Raw genomic sequence first — 19,528 nt, forward strand, 5'->3', positions numbered from 1 at the left:
GAAACATAGCAAAGTAGAGTGGAAGATTTTGTTGAAATGTGTTGTCAAAAAATGGACAAACTGACCACACACAGCTTCACAGCAACAGCACAATCGGCTATCTCCAGTTTTGTAAGGATAATTTGAAACAAGATGAAATTATAGTATTACTAGACTTTTCTGAAAATTATGCATATATAGTGCAAGATGTCATCCAAGGATATCATTGGGACAACAGTCAAGCAACTCTCCAGCCATTTGCGATTTACTATAGAGGTGAATCAGGTGATGTGTCTGTCATGAACCTGTACGTTTTTAGTGACTGTTTAATTCATGATGCCATTGCAGTTCATGCCCACATTCGCAATGTCATGGCATATGTGAAAAACAAGCTGCCTCACATACATTTTGTGAAATACTTCAGTGATGGGGCAGCTAGTCAGTACAAAAACTGTAAAAATCTCAAAAATTTATGCATGCATTACCATGATTTTCACATTCACGTAGAATGGAATTTTTTTTGCAACAAGTCATGGTAATAATGTACATGATGGTATTGGTGCTACCATTAAGCACATAGCATCACGAGCTAGTCTGCAGCACCCTACAGAAGGTCACATTCTAACACCTCTTCAATTATTTACCTGGCTACATAAAAATATCTCTGGCATACAATCAGCCTATGTTTCAAACGATGAGGTGAAATCAGTCGAAGTGTTGCTAAAAAGCAGACTAGAACACGTTAAAACTGTTGCAGGCACGAGAAGCCTTCATCACTTCTGTCCAGCGGACTCTGACAATGTGCAGATGAAAAAAAAAAAAAAAAAAAAAAATTGTTCAGATGGCTCTGAGCACTATGGGACTTAACTTCTGAGGTCATCAGTCCCCTAGAACTTAGAACTACTTAAACCTAACTAACCTAACGACATCACACACATCCATGCCAGAGGCAGGATTCGAACCTGCAACTGTAGCTGTCGCGCGGTTCCAGACTGTAGCGCCTAGAACTGCTCGGCCACTCCAGCCGGCTGTGCAGATGAGCAGACTGTCCGGTTAGAACTATAGGTTCATGCACAACATGTGTCTTCACAGTGTGTCTGACTCAGGGTTCAGAAGCAAAAGCAGCAACATACAACCAGGTTGCTATGTTATTGCTGTTTATGATGACAAATGGTACTTAGGATGTGTTGCAGAATGCTGTGAAGCACAAGGTGATGTATTTGTGAACTTCATGGCACCAGCAAGATCATTTCATTGGCCATGTTTGGCAGACAGGTGTTGGAGCCCTTTTCAATATATTCTTAAGACAGTTCCAGTTCCTACCACAGTGTCAGAAAGACAGTACAATTTGCCACTCAATGTACAGAGTACAGTAGCTAAAGTGTGGGAGAACTTCTGTTCGAAGTACAATTGACTGGTTTTTCTGGTTTTTAGCAGTTAAGGTGCAGTACACATTAATGATAGGTTGTGTTAATCTGTCTATATGTTGTTGCTTAGTGATTAAACAGTTGTGGGAGAGGATAAGAAGAGGCAGAACAGTTTACGATATGTTTTTACAAAATTGTGTTGTGGAACAATGGCCACATCACCAAATACATCTGTCAACTTCCATTGTACACAAATGTCTTGCAATAACATGCTGAAATTTTGAGATTATATAACAGAGGGAAACATTCCACGTGGAAAAAATATATCTAAAAAGAAAGATGATGAGACTTACCAAACAAAAGCGCTGGCAGGTCGATAGACACAAAAACAAACACAAATATACACACAAAATTCAAGCTTTCGCAACAAACTGTTGCCTCATCAGGAAAGAGGGAAGGAGAGGGAAAGACGAAAGGATGTGGGTTTTAAGGGAGAGGGTAAGGAGTCATTCCAATCCCGGGAGCGGAAAGACTTACCTTAGGGGGAAAAAAGGACAGGTATACACTCGCACACACACACATATCCATCCACACATACAGACACAAGCAGACATATTTCCGGGATAAAATTGTATAGTGGATTACGGTAAAAAGGAGAAGGTGAATACAAAGGGAAACTACTGGCAAAAACAGAAGGAGGAAATAAGACGACAGAAAAGACTTCGAAATGTAACAGTGACAATAACAAACGTCATTGTTGGGTTCAAATTAATGATATGAATATAACAGAGGGAAACATTCCACGTGGAAAAAATATATCTAAAAAGAAAGATGATGAGACTTACCAAACAAAAGCGCTGGCAGGTCGATAGACACACAAACAAACACAAATATACACACAAAATTCAAGCTTTCGCAACAAACTGTTGCCTCATCAGGAAAGAGGGAAGGAGAGGGAAAGACGAAAGGATGTGGGTTTTAAGGGAGAGGGTAAGGAGTCATTCCAATCCCGGGAGCGGAAAGACTTACCTTAGGGGGAAAAAAGGACAGGTATACACTCGCACACACACACATATCCATCCACACATACAGACACAAGCAGACATATTTCATAGTGGATTACGGTAAAAAGGAGAAGGTGAATACAAAGGGAAACTACTGGCAAAAACAGAAGGAGGAAATAAGACGACAGAAAAGACTTCGAAATGTAACAGTGACAATAACAAACGTCATTGTTGGGTTCAAATTAATGATATGAATATAACAGAGGGAAACATTCCACGTGGAAAAAATATATCTAAAAAGAAAGATGATGAGACTTACCAAACAAAAGCGCTGGCAGGTCGATAGACACACAAACAAACACAAATATACACACAAAATTCAAGCTTTCGCAACAAACTGTTGCCTCATCAGGAAAGAGGGAAGGAGAGGGAAAGACGAAAGGATGTGGGTTTTAAGGGAGAGGGTAAGGAGTCATTCCAATCCCGGGAGCGGAAAGACTTACCTTAGGGGGAAAAAAGGACAGGTATACACTCGCACACACACACACATATCCATCCACACATACAGACACAAGCAGGTAAGTGCATAAATATGTCTGCTTGTGTCTGTATGTGTGGATGGATATGTGTGTGTGTGCGAGTGTATACCTGTCCTTTTTTCCCCCTAAGGTAAGTCTTTCCGCTCCCGGGATTGGAATGACTCCTTACCCTCTCCCTTAAAACCCACATCCTTTCGTCTTTCCCTCTCCTTCCCTCTTTCCTGATGAGGCAACAGTTTGTTGCGAAAGCTTGAATTTTGTGTGTATATTTGTGTTTGTTTGTGTGTCTATCGACCTGCCAGCGCTTTTGTTTGGTAAGTCTCATCATCTTTCTTTTTAGATAGATATATATATATATATCATTACGGTCCGGTGTGTGTGAAATTTGGCTTGGATACCACTTGTCCCTTTTGTGCTACCACACTTAAAAAATCAATGTTTTTCAGGTAATTTTTAAAATTTTTGTATTTTCGTGTGCGTGTAACTGTTTGTGTGACTGATATGGGCACATTAAGCTTACCACAAAAAAACCCTTTTTGAGTGAATTATATTTGGCATAGAGGGCACCTACAATATGTAACTTTTAACATATTACATTTTTTAAATCACATTTTGGAATTTTTTATTTTCCCTCAGAAATATGTTGTTGGTGTTTTGATCCATGGAGTGTGTTCTCTAAATGAATGTTACTGGGTTGTAAAAATTTCACCGGACTGTGTGGAATAGTTCCAAAGTTATTAAGACCTGAAGTTGGGTCTGAAGATAGACTGCCAGATGCGGGTTGCAATTTCTGGGTCATGCCATCTTCTTTCACAAGTCATAATTCTGGAACTAATTGGCAGGGGAAACTAATACTTTGTACTCAAGTGTTCCACAAATGGTAGAATTAGTGTACTGAATTTCAGTCAAATCTGAGACTACGAGCTGGAGCACCTGGTTGAACTGACATGGAATGACCCAATATTAATAATAATAATAATAACAATAATAATAATAATAATAATAATAATAATAATTGTAACTCCGGGTGGTGCATAATTTCCAGCAGCATGTGATTATATAAGTAATGTAATGATCAAGAATGCACATTCAAGCAGCTTCCCACTTTCTGAATTGGGGCTTGATCTACTTTTGCTGCTGCTGCATCTGCTCCTCCTCCTACTACTACTACTGCCGCTGCCACTTCTACAACCAACCTACCCAACTTACCTCTATATGTAGTGTGTCATAAAGGTATAAAACATCATCCACATTCTTCACCTCCCTCCCAGAATGATTCGTCAGATAGCTGTATAGCTCTTTATATTTTTCATTATATTTCTTCATGTGTTCCGAGTTCATCACCTTCTGCCACTCATCTTGATAGCGCAGGCAGGTCTTTTTTCCGGCAAGTAACTGCAATCAGTGATAAACAACAGAGTTATTAAAAATAAAGGTATTGTAACAGATCACCAAGTGTTTCATATAGAAGTAAACACAAAAAAAAATTCTGTGTGTGTGTGTGTGTGTGTGTGTGTGTGTGTGTGTGTGTGTGTGTGTGTGAGGGGGGGGGGGGTTAGTGAGACAGACAGATGAAGATGACGCATGATTCTACCTTCTGAGAAACAATTTTGTGTGTGCAGAAGCATATATACAAAGTATGTTATGAACAAAGTTAACTATTTACCATGCAGCTGAGGAGGTGAGTAGCAGACATGTTCATAAATCAAATAGAGCTTGTTAAGCTTTTCACAATATTATTTGTCTGATTGCTATATATGAAAGAAAGCTCATGAACTCTTTCGCTATTAGATTCAGATGAATGTGTGAATAAATTCCACTTCCAGTCACAAGTAACTTCCTTTTACATGATATATGACATTTCACGTCCTGTGGGTACATCTATCACTTGACTCTCTGGTGTTCACAGCACCTTCATCCTTTCTTTTATATAATGCTGTAACAACCAGAGCACCTGAAGATGGATATATTCATTGTGATTACTACATACATGGGTGTTTAAGATATAACGGAAAAGATTAACCTCTAGATACATGTGTTTAGGTGAATGTTGGTACACAACACATTCACACATGTAGAATTATATATGGGTTAAGCACATGATAATTTAAGTCAGACATGAACTGGCTGTTTACAATATGTACTGAAACTTCACACTGTGTACTTGGGATGCTGAGAGAGAGTACAGGATTTTACCTACAGTATTTCTCTGCAACCACCATCACCCCCACATGAAGGTATTGTAATTGCAATACTATTTCAACTTAGCAGATGCAAGCCAATGAACTCTGACCAATAACAAGTGAGGCTAAATGGTGATTCGGTTAAGCTTCCACTTCAAATATTTCTAGAGTCATTAAAGAGATCTTAGTTTTCACCCAAATAACTTGTAAGAAAGTGCTCATTAAACAAAGTTTAGTCTCTTGTCATAGCCATTTAAGTTATGGGGATATTGGTATCAACTTCCATTTTTCAAAAGAAACTACAGAAATTTCTGCTGCTAGTATCTTGTATCTCAAAGACACAAATTAAGCTGTGTTTCACTCTACAAAAATTGATAAGAAGTATACAGGGTCTCTCTCCCAAGAATCATCAGATGCTTTCTCTCTGGTGTTTCAGTACATATTTGCAATTTCAGTTTTGCATGTCTTGTTGCAGTCGGCCTAAACAAGTAGTGCTCATCAAGTCTTTCATGCGACCCAGTGTCAATGTCTGTCTGTTTCCTGGTACAAACAAAATTATTTTTAAAGTGGAATTTTATGGGCCCATTCAATAGGGCAGTCCCAGATTAGTCTAATGCAATATCCCTTTTATTGATATGTGTTAACAGGGACAGTAAAACTAAGAATAACCAGTACTCCAGCTGTGACAGCACTTCCCTGTCCTACACTGACTGCTACCACCAAGCACAAAGTGCTACTGAGTTGCTGCTAGTTTGCTGTTTATTTGTCATGTTTTACTGTCACTGTTAACACGCATCGATAAAACATATCACACTAGACTAATCTGGGACCCCCTGTATAGGCAGACTGAAGCAATGAATGAAAACTTGCACCATGCCCAGGATTTGAATCCAGGCCTCAAATCCTGGCCTTGGTACAAATTTTCATTCATTATTCAGTCTGCTTGTATACATCATTGATGTTTGAGATTTGAAAAGGCTCTGGAACCATATAGTCTCATTTGCCTGATAAGAAGCTTTGGACAAATTGCCTTTAAAACTTAGGATTTATCTGTTTTAAACATAAAAGTGATTGCCGCCTCAAGCAAAGGTTCACAATTTCATATGCAAATAAGGAAATACATCACATCAGATAAAGAGGCAACAGTGCTGCACTGCCACAATGTCATCATAAAAGTGGCACAGGGAGAACTGTAAGAGGACTGGAATGAGCATAGAGAGCAAAGTGTTCTGGCAGCTGCCACTCGTTATCCACATCTTAGCTCCAGAGCAATTGTGGAGGCTGTGGATTAATATCAGTTTAAATTTAAATTTTTTTTCAGCTACTCAAAATTTGTAAATATACTCTTAATTGCATCCAACTGGAGTACCCAATTCACCAGATGCAACAATGCTTAATTTTAATACTAAATTCCCCTTAAGACAGCAATCAGTTTGATGTTCGGAACAGGTAAGTCCTAAGTAATAAATATTTTAATTTCTCTTAAACTACTTATCAAATCTCAGAAACCAGAATGCACTTTAATTTGTATCTTTGAGAGTTATAATGAAAGCAAGAATTACCATAGTTCTTTTTAAATATGCAAATCTCTAGTTAACACAGCTCTGATGAGCGAGATCTTCTAACCATCTGTGTGAAAACAGAATTACAGTATTATAAATGGACTTGGAAATATTTGGAACTGAATCACTCTGTATTTAAAACAAATTAATCCAGTCCTGAAACTATGCAACACAGGCACTGGAAATTTGGTAAGGTTATGAAGAGAATTCATGACTTAATTTATGAACAAATACTTTCCTCATTAGTGGAAACTGACTTAGAGGTACCTTAGCAAAATGAAAATTCCTACTGACTATAAATGTGAATGCTGCAGACACCTTCATAAATTAGTGTTAGTATCTGCCCCTATGCAGCTCTTCGGTTTGCACCTAGACATTACAATCATTCCAAAATAGCAAATAATATTGGAGAATACAGTGTGGAATAATGATAATATTGTGGAAAGGATAGAGCACTGCTCACCATACAGAGGAGATGCTGAATTGCAGACAGGTATAACAAAAAGGCAACTATATATTGTGATTGTGTGTGTTTTCTCTTCTTTAGAAGAAGGCCTTTTGGTCAAACACTCAAATGTACAGCTCTCTCTTTGTTGTATGCGTCAAAGTCAATATAGAGATATGGTGACCAGCAATCTATCCTTTTCATAATACTGTCAAATAATACAGGGGTTGGACACAAATATGGGAACACTGCAAGAAATGCATGCTTCAACATAGATGCAGATATTAGCCATGCCTGCAGGCTGCAATGTTGAACTTTACCATAAACAGTACCTGTGCAATGTCCTCAATATGCTCCAGGCATAGTCAAAAGCTTTCTATGTAGTTGAGAGCCACTATGACAGAAGTACGAGAATTCAGACACGCAAATTTTGGTGCCCGTATAGTAGGTAGCTGAAGTGTTTGGTGTTTCAAGAGGCACTGTATCAAATATTTATACCTCATACAGAGAAAGCAGATAATCATCATCCAAAAAGTCACAATACAGACTACGCGTGTGTTGAGTGGTCATAACAAAGTCATTGAAGAGGACTGTGATGAAAAATAAGGTGACAGCTGTATAGGTCACTGTACAACAGAATGTTGCACTTGCAAACCCTGTCAGCACCAAAACAACAAGAAGGTAGCTGCATAAGCTGGCAATTGCACGGCAAGCTATAATTCTAAAACCAGGAAAATGTAGTGCTGAAGCTGTAAAACTTAGATTATGGGGCAAAAGAAGAATCTAATTTGGTTGGCTGAGCCTTTTTCCACAGTTTTCAACTTCTGGCTGAACTTATGTGCCAAGAATGAAACATGGTGGGGGTTCGGTGATGATTTGGGCAGACATACCATAGCATTCTATGGGACCATGGTTACTCTTCAAGGTCACATTACTGCCAAAGGTTATGTTATGTACGCATTTTTGGCGATCAGGTTCACACATGGTACAATGTTTGTTCCCCAATAGTGATGCTCTGTTCCAAGACAATAGGGCCCCTTTTCACACAGCTTGCATCATCCAGGACAGATTTTGTGAGCACGAGGATGAATTGTTGCAGCTACCCTGGCCACCAGCCACCAATTTTAATACTACTGAGCCTCTGTGGTCTGCTTTGGAGAGAAGGCCGTGTGATCGCTATCCCCCTCCATCATCGTTACCTGAACTTTTCACTATTTTGCAAGAAGAACAGTGTAAGATTCAATTGAAAACTACGCAGGATGTGTATTTATCCATTCCGAGATGGCTAGAAGCTGTTTCCTATTCCATATTAAGCATGGTAATGTGTTATGTTTTTGGTGTTTCCATATTCTTGTCCACTCCCTGTAGACTGATGAGCTCTTCAGAACTATATTACAGACACTAAGAACAGAAATTATATTAATACTGCAATCTACAACAAAATAACAGAACTTGGTCTAATCTACTCTTTGCACCTGAACTTTTACAATCAAAATTACACTCTAGCATGTGCATTTCACTAGCACTCAAATAAAATGAGCTGTACCCTAGTTTGACATTTGTTAGTTATATAAATTTTCCTTTTGTATTACCTCATCTTCACGTTCTGGAGTTGTGTGAACTGGAATTGGCTGCCACCCAAGGTTTTGTCGCCACCTCTGTCGGCCTTCTGGTGGATACAAAGCAGCTAGCACAGTTTCAGCACTCATGAGTGTCCTGTCAACATCCGTACTACGTACATAAATATCATCAGGATCATAAATATTTGGCAGCCAGTTTCTGTATCTTTTTCTGAACCACTGCCCCAACTCATATTCCTGCTCTTTGCCTACCTGAAACACAAGTAATTCTTATTTTCAGTGACACTCAAAAGCCCAAATACAAGTATGATAAGAAAATATTTACAATATGCTACTTTTATATATGGACCTCACATTTGTGGCTAGTTTATTAGGGTCCTGAGATCATGAAAGAGATAATATAAAAAGGAACAAACAGCGGGAAGAAGCAATGAAGGTAGGTCATGTATTGGTAATGTCTTCACAATAAAAGAGTTAACAATGAAGATGAGAGCACAAGAAAGACATATATGCACCGAATTTTGATAGATTTAGAAGAGGTATACAATAATGCACCCTGTGCTTCATTTGTAAAAAAAGAGTTGTTCCTGTACTATAACCTTCTGGAAAGTGTGTGTTTGAAATTTAGACTGCTTGAAATGTTATTTTAACACTTTTCTGCAAATTTTAAAAGTGTAAATACAATATTTGTACCAGTAAAAAACAATGTTCTCTCGTACCACATCTCAAAATCAGCAATTCTCATTTTGTCCCCCTAGAGGTACTAGTAAAGAGTTCCAGGGCATGTGGTCACAAATCAAGCACTAAATGTACCTAGAAGGCTTTGGCAGAATAGAAAGTACATGTCAAGAGTAAGAAATTGCTATTAATACTTGAATGGCGTACTTTCTGGCAATCTAGAAATGGTGGAAAGGGATCACTTTGACCCCACATAAAATATTTTCACATTTGACTCAAACAGTTACTTTATTTTACTCTATGTTAATCCCTACCTTCTTGTGAGTTATAACAATTATCTAACATGATTTTTAATTAATACATTACTCACCTATTTCAACAAAAAACATCTTATTGATTTATTGCGGCTCAGGCTAATAAGTACCTAAATTGCAGACTTTCGCACATTAACTATATGTAGAACCTTCTAGACAAATTTAGTACATATGAGCCACATTATATTTGCTTGTGTTCTACACACAACCTGACTGTATACCCATGTCAATGGAATTTGAGAGATGCACTTAACACAACTGATTACTGTTTTATGTACAAGACTTTGTGGCATTTAACAGAGTTGTTTCTGGTCTCGCTGCCTTTGCAGAGGCTGATTGGGCACTGCTGCTGTTGCTGCTGCTATCGACACAATTTTGGTTCTGTATCCTCCTCTTTTGTCTGTTCTTGCACATACACTACCAGTATTACCTATAGAGACTCAGTACTTGTGAAATTCATATTTTACTGAAACCCAGAAAGCCCAATGTGCTTTATTGGCAGATAGTGGCTTATTGGGTAGAAATTGTCACACATTTTATAGTTTAAAGTCAACAAATTATCATCACATTTTTAATTTGTTTCTGCTAGAGGTTTCTTGAAATTATTTATACTGAAAACTTTTCAATTCATGCTTGTTGATATGCTTTACTCTTTATCAATGTGAGTATATCAGCACTGTTCATACTTTGTTGTTAGTATACTATACAAAACTGCAGTGGCTGCTTCTGTCCTTTAAAAGTGTAAAGTGATATGATCCACATCCCAGAAGGCTCTCCTTAATGATGGGATTTACAGAACACTATGCATGAATTAAAGTTTCAGATGAAAGTTCGCTTCAACACTTCATATACAATTTTGTCATGTCATTACAAAAGTCATCTTGCATTATCTGTGTATCTCACTTGTCTTCCCCTTCACACTCTAAAAAAAATATTCTGTAACTCAGAATAATTAGAAAAGACCAATTTCATGAAGACGTTCTGTTTCCCACTGAACTATATCAGTGTTAATAACATTAAACTCTCCCGATTTTCAGTCGGGTAAACAACGCAAAAAGCAAAACCACACGGATTCTGAACTATATTTTTCCATAACAGTAACAGTTAACTGTGAAATAGAAGTAATGTTGAAACCATGTTTCAACAGTTGTAAGGGCATATCCCCCCCCAACAGCAATGTCAGTTACAGCTGACCTTTTAAGACCTTCATCCATTCTCTGCATAGCAGAAGGTGTTGCTCAATGTTCCACGTGTTAGGACTTCTTCACAAATAAACTGCAGGAAGAGTGATAGCTCCAAGGCCTCATATTGGTTCCTAGAGGAGAGATTTTCAGTCTCCAGAAATGTCATAATATGTGAGCATAAAATATGTTCCACAATTCTACAACAGACTGACTCCAGAGATATAGCCATATAGATTTATGCATCTATTCAATGAGCCTTCTTGAAAACGGGAATGATCTCTGCTTTTTTCCTATCATTAGGAATGCTTCGTTCCTCCAGATACCTATTGTACACCGCTGCTAGAAGAAGGACAACTTCTTTCACATACTTTGTTGTAACGTTACAAGTATGTGGGCAGATTATTCGTCCACCGTGGCCGGGTATTGAGGTGAGCTGAATTTGCTTGCTCAGCTGGGTACAAGACGGTGGGATGACGTCACGCAACCAACTAAGGCAAGTGCAGGTGCAGAGATAAGGAGAGCATGGCTGTAAATGGGAAAGTCCTACAGCTGGGAATTTGGACATTGTTATATGTGTGGCCTTTTGCAGGAGATGCTCCACAAACTGATGGAGTGTCAAACACTCTTAAAGGTGACTAACTTACAGCACTTTGAGATTCAACAATAACTCACAGTCAAGTATTAATGTAACTCTGAATACATCAGTGACCTCAGATAAACGAGGCACATCCAATAACACTACATTTCAATATCTTTAAAACTACAGAAGTTAATATTTCACAGTGAATAAATTTTTAGACTGAACCTCAGGTTTGTCAGAACAACAGCTATGTGATTACTCTGCTATTCACAATAAAGTGCCTGGCAGAGGGTTCAGTGAACCACCTTCCAGCTGTCTCTCTACTGTTCCACTCTCGAAAGATGTGCAGGAAAATTTTTCTGTGCAAGCCATGATTTCTCTTATTTTATTGTGATGATCATTTCTCCCTGTGTAGGTGGGTACCAACTTTTAGTTTGTATTTCTGCGCATTTTATTAACTCGCAAGCCTAGTGGATGCATGAACTATCTGACTGCAGGATCACAGGTACAGGTTATTATTTGCAGCGAATTAGCTGTGGGGCATGAAAGCAGATGTGTGCAGCTCAGCCTTATGACTACATCAAGCTATTCTTTCTAAATAGAGCCACACACAGCCCAACAATCTAAAACACAAATAACTACAGGCAAAGATGCAAATGGTTTGCCCGTATGGAATGCTGTTTGGAAGCGCAACTAATCAGCTGTAACTGCTAGGTACCATCGTATCACTTAGAATCAAACTGGCATTCATCAGGTCCAGAGGCCTTTCCTCTGTGGAGAGATCAGTTGCTCTTCTATCCCTTGGTCACTCATTTCAATATCTGCCATTTTGGCATTTGTGTGACAACTTACAGGAGGAAAAACTATGTGATCTTCTGTGAAACGGTTTAGGAAAACGACATTTAGTATTACAACCTTTTCTGTGTCATTTTTTTTTTGTTTTAATGTCATTATGGTCACAGAGTGTCTGGACAGATGGCTTTGCCGGCCGGTGTGGCCGTGCGGTTCTAAGCGCTTCAGTCTGGAGCCGCGTGACCGCTACAGTCGCAGGTTCGAATCCTGCCTCGGGCATGGATGTGTGTGATGTCCTTAGGTTAGTTAGGTTTAAGAAGTTCTAAGTTCTAGGGGACTGATGACCACAGATGTTAAGTCCCATAGTGCTCAGAGCCATTTCAACCATTTCTGACAGATGGCTTCAATCTGTTTACTGGTAATTTAACATGAACCCAGAACTCCTTAGGATTTTCTGTCAAGTAGGTAAACAGAGTTTTACTTTGATGTTCATTGAACGGTTCACGCATAGCCCTTCTTATGCTAAATTTGGTTTCACTAAATTTTTGTTTGTGTTCGAGACTTTGGCTAGGTTTAAATTTTTAGTGAAGTTCTCTATAATTTTGTAGCAGCTTCCTAACATGGATGTCAAACCATGGTGGGTGTTTATCCCTCACAATTCTGCTCAGCACATACTTGTCTAAAGCGTGTTGTACAATGCTCTTGGACCTTGTCAATTGATGCTCATCACTGTTAGTGCTAGAGATGAAGTTTTCCTGATAATGTGCCTGGTAACTGAAATCTGTCTCTTGTCACTCCTGCTAAACAGAAAAATGTTCCTGTCTTTCTTTGTATTCCTATTTACAACCATATTCACTGATGTTGTGACAACCTTATGATCAGTGATTCCCTGTTCTACACTAACTGAATCCAAAAGTTTGAGTCTATTTGTCACCAGAAGGTTTAAGATATTACCTTCACGAGTCGGTTCTCTGAGTAACTGTTCACGGTACTTTTTGGATGAGGAATTTACAACAAATTAATATGATTCTCTGTCCCTACTACCCTCACTACCCACTTTAATCTCCCATTCCATAGATGGTAAGCTGAAATCTCCACCTGAAACATAAAATGACCAAGAAATGTATGCGAAATATTCCCCAAGTCTTCCCTCAACTGTTCTGCAACTAGGGGAGGGTCTATAGAGAGCCATCTAATCTTAAAACCCCTTTGTACTTTCCAAACACCATCAGCTGCCTGAGTAGCACACTCTGATGTGGCAATTACCATGAGTAATTTAAGGGGACCCTACAATTCCCAATCCTGTAATATAAGACAGGGATATCACAACCTAGCTTGTCACAGAACCTTTGAAGTATCTGGTTCAAGCCTTCTACTGAACTCTGAACTAGGAGGCTGTGATCAGTTCTGGAGAAAATACTGCAATTATGAGCATTACTAAAATTCTATGAGCAAGGCTCACAACCATTGATTTCATACACAATACACTATGCATGACACTCTCAAGCTTCCATAAAATATTAAAAATATACCTTTAATCATGTGAATAGAGACAGGATTAAGAGGGGATGGTTTGAAACCCAGTAACCCCAACAAATAATAGACATGCTCTTCAATCCCTAGGCCTACATTATAAGCAGCATCAACTTAACCCTTAAATGGCAACTGAATAAACAATAGAGAGAAACCCATCAGAACTAAAATGGCTGTTTTAGCCAACTTATTCATGGGTCGCCTTGGGATATAGCTCTCCTCATATACATATGCTGCCAACTGCTAATAGTGTCTTGTGATGCAAAGGCAGGCTGTACACTAGAAACCATATTTTCTGCTGTATTTATCTTTTCTCAAACACATTCACTTCCTTTTCAGCACAAATGGAATCCTTCACAGGTCTGAAACACTCCATTACCCTTATACCTAACCGTATGTTTTATGTCTTGTAAATTTTTTCCCTAATTCTGCTTTATGAACCACAATGTGAATGTCTACACCACCTTTATCAATAGTACAAGTTGTATGATGACAGTGAAAATATCTACCACCTTACAGGTCAACTATACCTGCCTTGTATTTTACATGGGGATGATTCAACAGTTTCTTGTTAGAAGAGACCGCATTTACTGGTACCGCAAAAGATGCTCTGCAACGTAACAAAATGAACCTGAGTTCCATTTCATTATATGAGCCATCTGAATAATTCTTAAAATTATTGGCCATTCAAAAAAGATGGGAAGCTCTGGCATATGCAGGAATGTTTGAGACAAGTTGTCAGCTTTGACCCGTGACATAGGAAACATTATAAATGCTGTAAGCAATATGGTGACTATAACATGATGTTATGAGCTAAGCTACAGATCAGCCCGTCACAACAACCAAGTTATTTTTCAATATCACATTCATTGGCTTCGCCAACTCACAACCAACCCGTCACCTTCCAACCTAACCTAGACCTCAGAAAAAGCTACAGATCAGTTTGTCAGCACAAACAGGCTTATTTAGTTTCACATTTGTTGGCTCCATTTTCGCATAACCAAATTGTCACCTTCCAACATAACTTATACCAAGGGCAAAGCTACAGATCATTGGAGTTTTATCCCCCAGATTTCTTGCCATCACCAACTAACAACAAAACTGTGGATATATGCACTTGACAGTAGTCATTAACATTAAATCACCAGCCAAAACCAACAATTTGTATCTAACATTTGTCTTTACCTGAACTTGTGTAACAGGTACTCGATTTTACCCACCCCCTTCCCAACATCCATGTAAAAGGTCACATTAATCTCTTATCTCCCCCACCTCTGTAACCTTGTTACAAAAAATGGTGTTTTTCCAGTCCTTTGTAATCTTCATCTTACTGTTGACTGTTGTGTGTCACCTTAAGTTCCCCTTTCTATCTTATTTCTGTGTTTCCTCTTCCCCCGTCTTCAATCTTCCAAGTTTAAAAAATAATACATGTCACCTCCTTACCAAACCTTTAAATGCCATTCATGAATGCAGCCTTGATGAGTGCAGCAATGAAGAGCAAACTGTACTTACATCAAAGAGCATTGTACACAAGGGACCAACCAAATGGGCATAGTGCAGTTTTTAAGACACTGACTTTGTTTTTGGGGAGATGGAGTTTACTCTGCCCATCCACCCTCAGTTAGGTTTTCCTAAATCATTTCAAGCAAATGGTGGGTTGGTCCCTTTATCATAAAGCACACACATATTCAGTGTATATGTATATTTTAAGCTGATTATTGTGATTGTATTACGACAACAAATCCAATGTCATTGTAAGATGATCCCTGAATGAACAACTAAAATTAAGATTATCACTTATGAATTGAAATAATGGTTAACATAAAATTTAACTTACATTAGTCAACTGTCCATAGCCTTCAGGCCAATAGCTCCTGTTCCTGAACGGGTCAGTTGGATACGGGTCAATTGGTGTTCGGTCACCATGACGAAATAACTGTAAAAAGATAATTTGACAGTCTCAACTTTGAGTGAAATATTTTACAATGATGAACAGAATACACAATGATTTTAAATAGTAAAAGCTTCATTATCCTGACATAGAATGTATATTGTACAACCATGTTTCAGTGTCCAGTATATAGCTTTACACACACAAGTGTCAAACAAGTCTATGGCTTACTCCTTGTTGCTAAATGCACAGATTCATGAATAAATATCACGAGACCGTAGGTACAGCCTGGCTGCAAATTTTTTGGACATTCACAAACATCTAATCTACTTATACACGACAAACATATGGTTACGAATGAATTCATGGTGAGACACTGATTATGCGTCGCCAGACTCTTTTTACACTATGGATATAAACAAAATTCCAGAATCAGAATAATTGACAGCTTTTATTAATATTAATTTTCTGTGTCATCTTCCATCGCTGTTTATCAAACGGAAGGTGGCTGGCGTATTTGGAACTGCAGAACACACTACTTAAAGTGGATAAATAGCACGGAATCGACGTGTAAACTATGTGTATTATTTACATCGAAGAGTGCCTTTGCCTAAATAATTTCACACTAATCAAACGTTAATAACAGTTTCTCTGAAACGAATATCACAGTGTCTTTCACTCCTAAGAAATTTCAAAGTTTAAGTACACGACAGTAGTTGACGCAGCTGAAGAAAATTACCAAATGCACTAAAACAGGTGTTCCAGAATCTACAGCATGAGCAGTATTCACTAACAGGCAGAGAACAATCAAACGCATAACAACGGCAGTGATTGTATTTCTCCGATGTTTAGATGGACAAATCCGCAACATTACTGGCACTTGGCAAGACTAGACAACACAACGGATCACAACCAAACACAATACTGACAGCTGATATACACATGCGCTTCTACATCAGACTCTGAACTGAGCGCGACAGCATGGAAATCGATATGTCTTCCGTTACTGTACTGCGATATTCGATAAATATTTAATCAGAAATTCAAAATGGAATAGCCAAAATGCACATTACATTTTAATTAAACGGTGGCTGTTTAAGATTACGATGCCGAATTTCAGGCAGTCACAGTGTTTGAAGTACCATTTTTGAAAAGTAGTACAACGGGGGAATTTGTTTCACACGATTTCAGTGCGTTATGACACGTCCTCCTTTGACCAGATGGCTACCTGGATGACAATTACTATGTGACGACGTTGTAGACGGAGCTTTATCAAATGTGGTGATTTTTGTTTCCCTATTTTCCATGAAAAACAGTACTAATATACAAATTTAAAACTTTTCAAATGAAATTTTTCGGAAAGTAATAGTTTAGAATATTCTAGCTTTACTATAACACTGCTCAGTACTTTATTTGTCCTCTTTAATTTATTCATGTATATAAATGCAGTGAGATATAGGACTGCCAAGACGTGATATTATGGCTATAACTTTCCTGATAGTATTAGGAATAGAATAGGGAATAATGACAAACAGTTTTATAAATATTTTGCAGATTATTCAGCAGTAACTGAAATGTTAACAACACGTAAAGGCCTTAAATCATATAAAATTTGAAGACTTGCTTTGAAATGTCTAATACTTTGTATTGTTTTAATGTGCATATGGCTTTGTTGGCTGGGAAATCCCACAGGGTGGGTTCAACCACCTGTTGGAAAAAGTGTTCAACTGAAATGTTAACAACACGTAAAGGCCTTAATTCATATAAAATTTGAAGACTTGCTTTGAAATGTCTAATACTTTGTATTGTTTTAATGTGCATATGGCGTTGTTGGCTGGGAAATCCCACAGGGTAGGTTCAACCACCTGTTGGAAAAAGTGTTCTTCCTCTGCTCATATTCCTTGCGGATATGTGAGAGTTGGGTCGCATGCGTGTCTCTGGAGTGTAGGTGAGGATAGAAGATGTGTTTACCGTGTAGTGTTACGTTTCTGATAAAGAGAGAAGGGAGAGTGTGAAACTCGTCAGTGGCACATTGCCTACTCCTCTCAAATACACTACTGGCCATTAAAATTGCTACACCACGAAGATGACGTTCTACAGATGCGAAATTTAACCGAGATGAAGAAGATGCTGCGATATGCAAAACGATTAGCTTTTCAGAGCATTCACACAAGGTAGGCGCCGGTGGCGACACCTACAACGTGCTGACATGAGGAAAGTTTCCAACCGATTTCTCATACACAAACTGCAGTTGATTGTCGTTGACTTGTGAAAAGTTGGTGTGATGCCTCCTGTAAGGAGGAGAAATGTGTACCATCACGTTTCCGACTTTGATAAAGGTCGGATTGTAGCCTATCGCGATTGCGGTTTATGGTATCGCGACATTGCTGCTCGCGTTGGTCGAGATCCAATGACCGTTAGCAGAATATGGAATCGGTGGGTTCAGGAGGGTAATACGGAACGCCGTGCTGGATCCCAACGGCCTCGTATCACTAGCAATCGAGATGACAGGCATCTTATCCGCATGGCTGTAACGACGGATCGTGCAGCCAGGTCTCGATCCCTGAGTCAACAGATGGGGACGTTTGCAAGACAACAACCATCTGCACGAACAGTTCGACGACGTTTGCAGCAGCATGGACTATCAGCTCGGAGACCATGGCTGCGGTTACCCTTGACGCTGCATCACAGACAGGAGCGCCTGCGATGGTGTACTCAACGACGAACCTGGGTGCACGAATGGCAAAACGCCATTTTCTCGGATGAATCCAGGTTCTGTTTACAGCATCATGATGGTCGATCCGTGTTTGGTGACATCGCGGTGAACGCACATTGGAAGCGTGTATTCGTCATCGCCATACAGCCGTATCACCCTGCGTGATGGTATGGGGTGCCATTGGTTACATCTCTCTATCACCTCTTGTTCGCATTTACGGCACTTTGAACAGTGGACGCTACATTTCAGATGTGTTACGACCCGTGGCTCTACCCTTCATTCGATCCCTGCGAAACCCTACATTACAGCAGGATACTGCACGACCGCATGTCGCAGGTCCTGTACGGGCCTTTCTGGATGCAGAAAATGTTTGACTACTGCCCTGGCCAGGACATTCTCCAGATCTCTCACCAATCGAAAACGTCTCGTCAATGGTGGCGTAGCAACTGGGTCGTCAAAAATACGCCAGTCACTACTCTTGATGAACTGTGGTATCGTGTTGAAGCTGCATGGACTGTACACGCCATCCAAGCTCTGTTTGACTCAATGCCCAGGTGTATCAAGTCCGTTATTACAGCCAGAGTTGGTTGTTCTGAGTACTGATTTCTCAGGATCTATGCACCCAAATTGCGTGAAAATGTAATCACATGTCAGTTCTAGTAAAATATATTTGTCCAATGAATACCCATTTATCATCTGATTTCTTCTTGGTGTAGCAGTTTTAATGGCCAGTAGAGTAGCAACAAGAGGTTGCCAAGCAAAATGTTCCCAATCAACAGGCAGATCACCGTCAACAGTGTCACATGCCCTCATTTCATGAGATACTGTGGAGAGATTTGGAATTTAATCGAGGGCATTGGTGCGAAGAGCGTCGATCAGAAACTTTACGCCACCACCTCTCCTCTCCTTACTGGCCAAATACTGGCAGTGAAAATTTGATTTACCAACAAGATTTAAACCAGCTTTTTCCAAGTCGGGCGCCACTGCACTGCGACTTCGGCTATGGAGATGGGGGTGTTGAGTAATGAAAAGGAACTATCTATCTTACTTAGTAAAAAACTTTCTACAGCCAGTATCGCATACATACTTATTTATTTTCGACAACCGTTTTCTACAGGTTTCACTGTCACTTTCTAGTCTTCAAAAATTTTTGTTACACAACATGTTCATTGTGAGTTGGA

The 19,528-nt window shown here is 39.1% G+C and overlaps 1 protein-coding gene across 1 annotated transcript in view; it reads right to left on the reverse strand.

Moving 5' to 3' along the window:
• LOC126248698 (prostatic acid phosphatase-like) overlaps nt 1-16,599 on the reverse strand; it is a 65,944-nt gene extending 49,345 nt beyond the window's left edge. The window contains exons 1-4 of the mRNA XM_049949981.1: nt 16,371-16,599; nt 15,578-15,676; nt 8,672-8,911; nt 4,099-4,284 (exon numbers count right to left, since the gene is read on the reverse strand). Of these exons, the coding sequence (XP_049805938.1) occupies nt 4,099-4,284; nt 8,672-8,911; nt 15,578-15,676; nt 16,371-16,502 (657 nt within the window). The 5' untranslated portion in view covers nt 16,503-16,599. The remainder of the gene's footprint in view (nt 1-4,098; nt 4,285-8,671; nt 8,912-15,577; nt 15,677-16,370) is intronic.
• Nucleotides 16,600-19,528: the final 2,929 nt, after the last annotated feature.

The sequence above is a fragment of the Schistocerca nitens genome, chromosome 3, assembly GCF_023898315.1.
Source record: "Schistocerca nitens isolate TAMUIC-IGC-003100 chromosome 3, iqSchNite1.1, whole genome shotgun sequence".
In the NCBI taxonomy this organism is placed as follows: Eukaryota; Metazoa; Arthropoda; class Insecta; order Orthoptera; family Acrididae; genus Schistocerca; species Schistocerca nitens.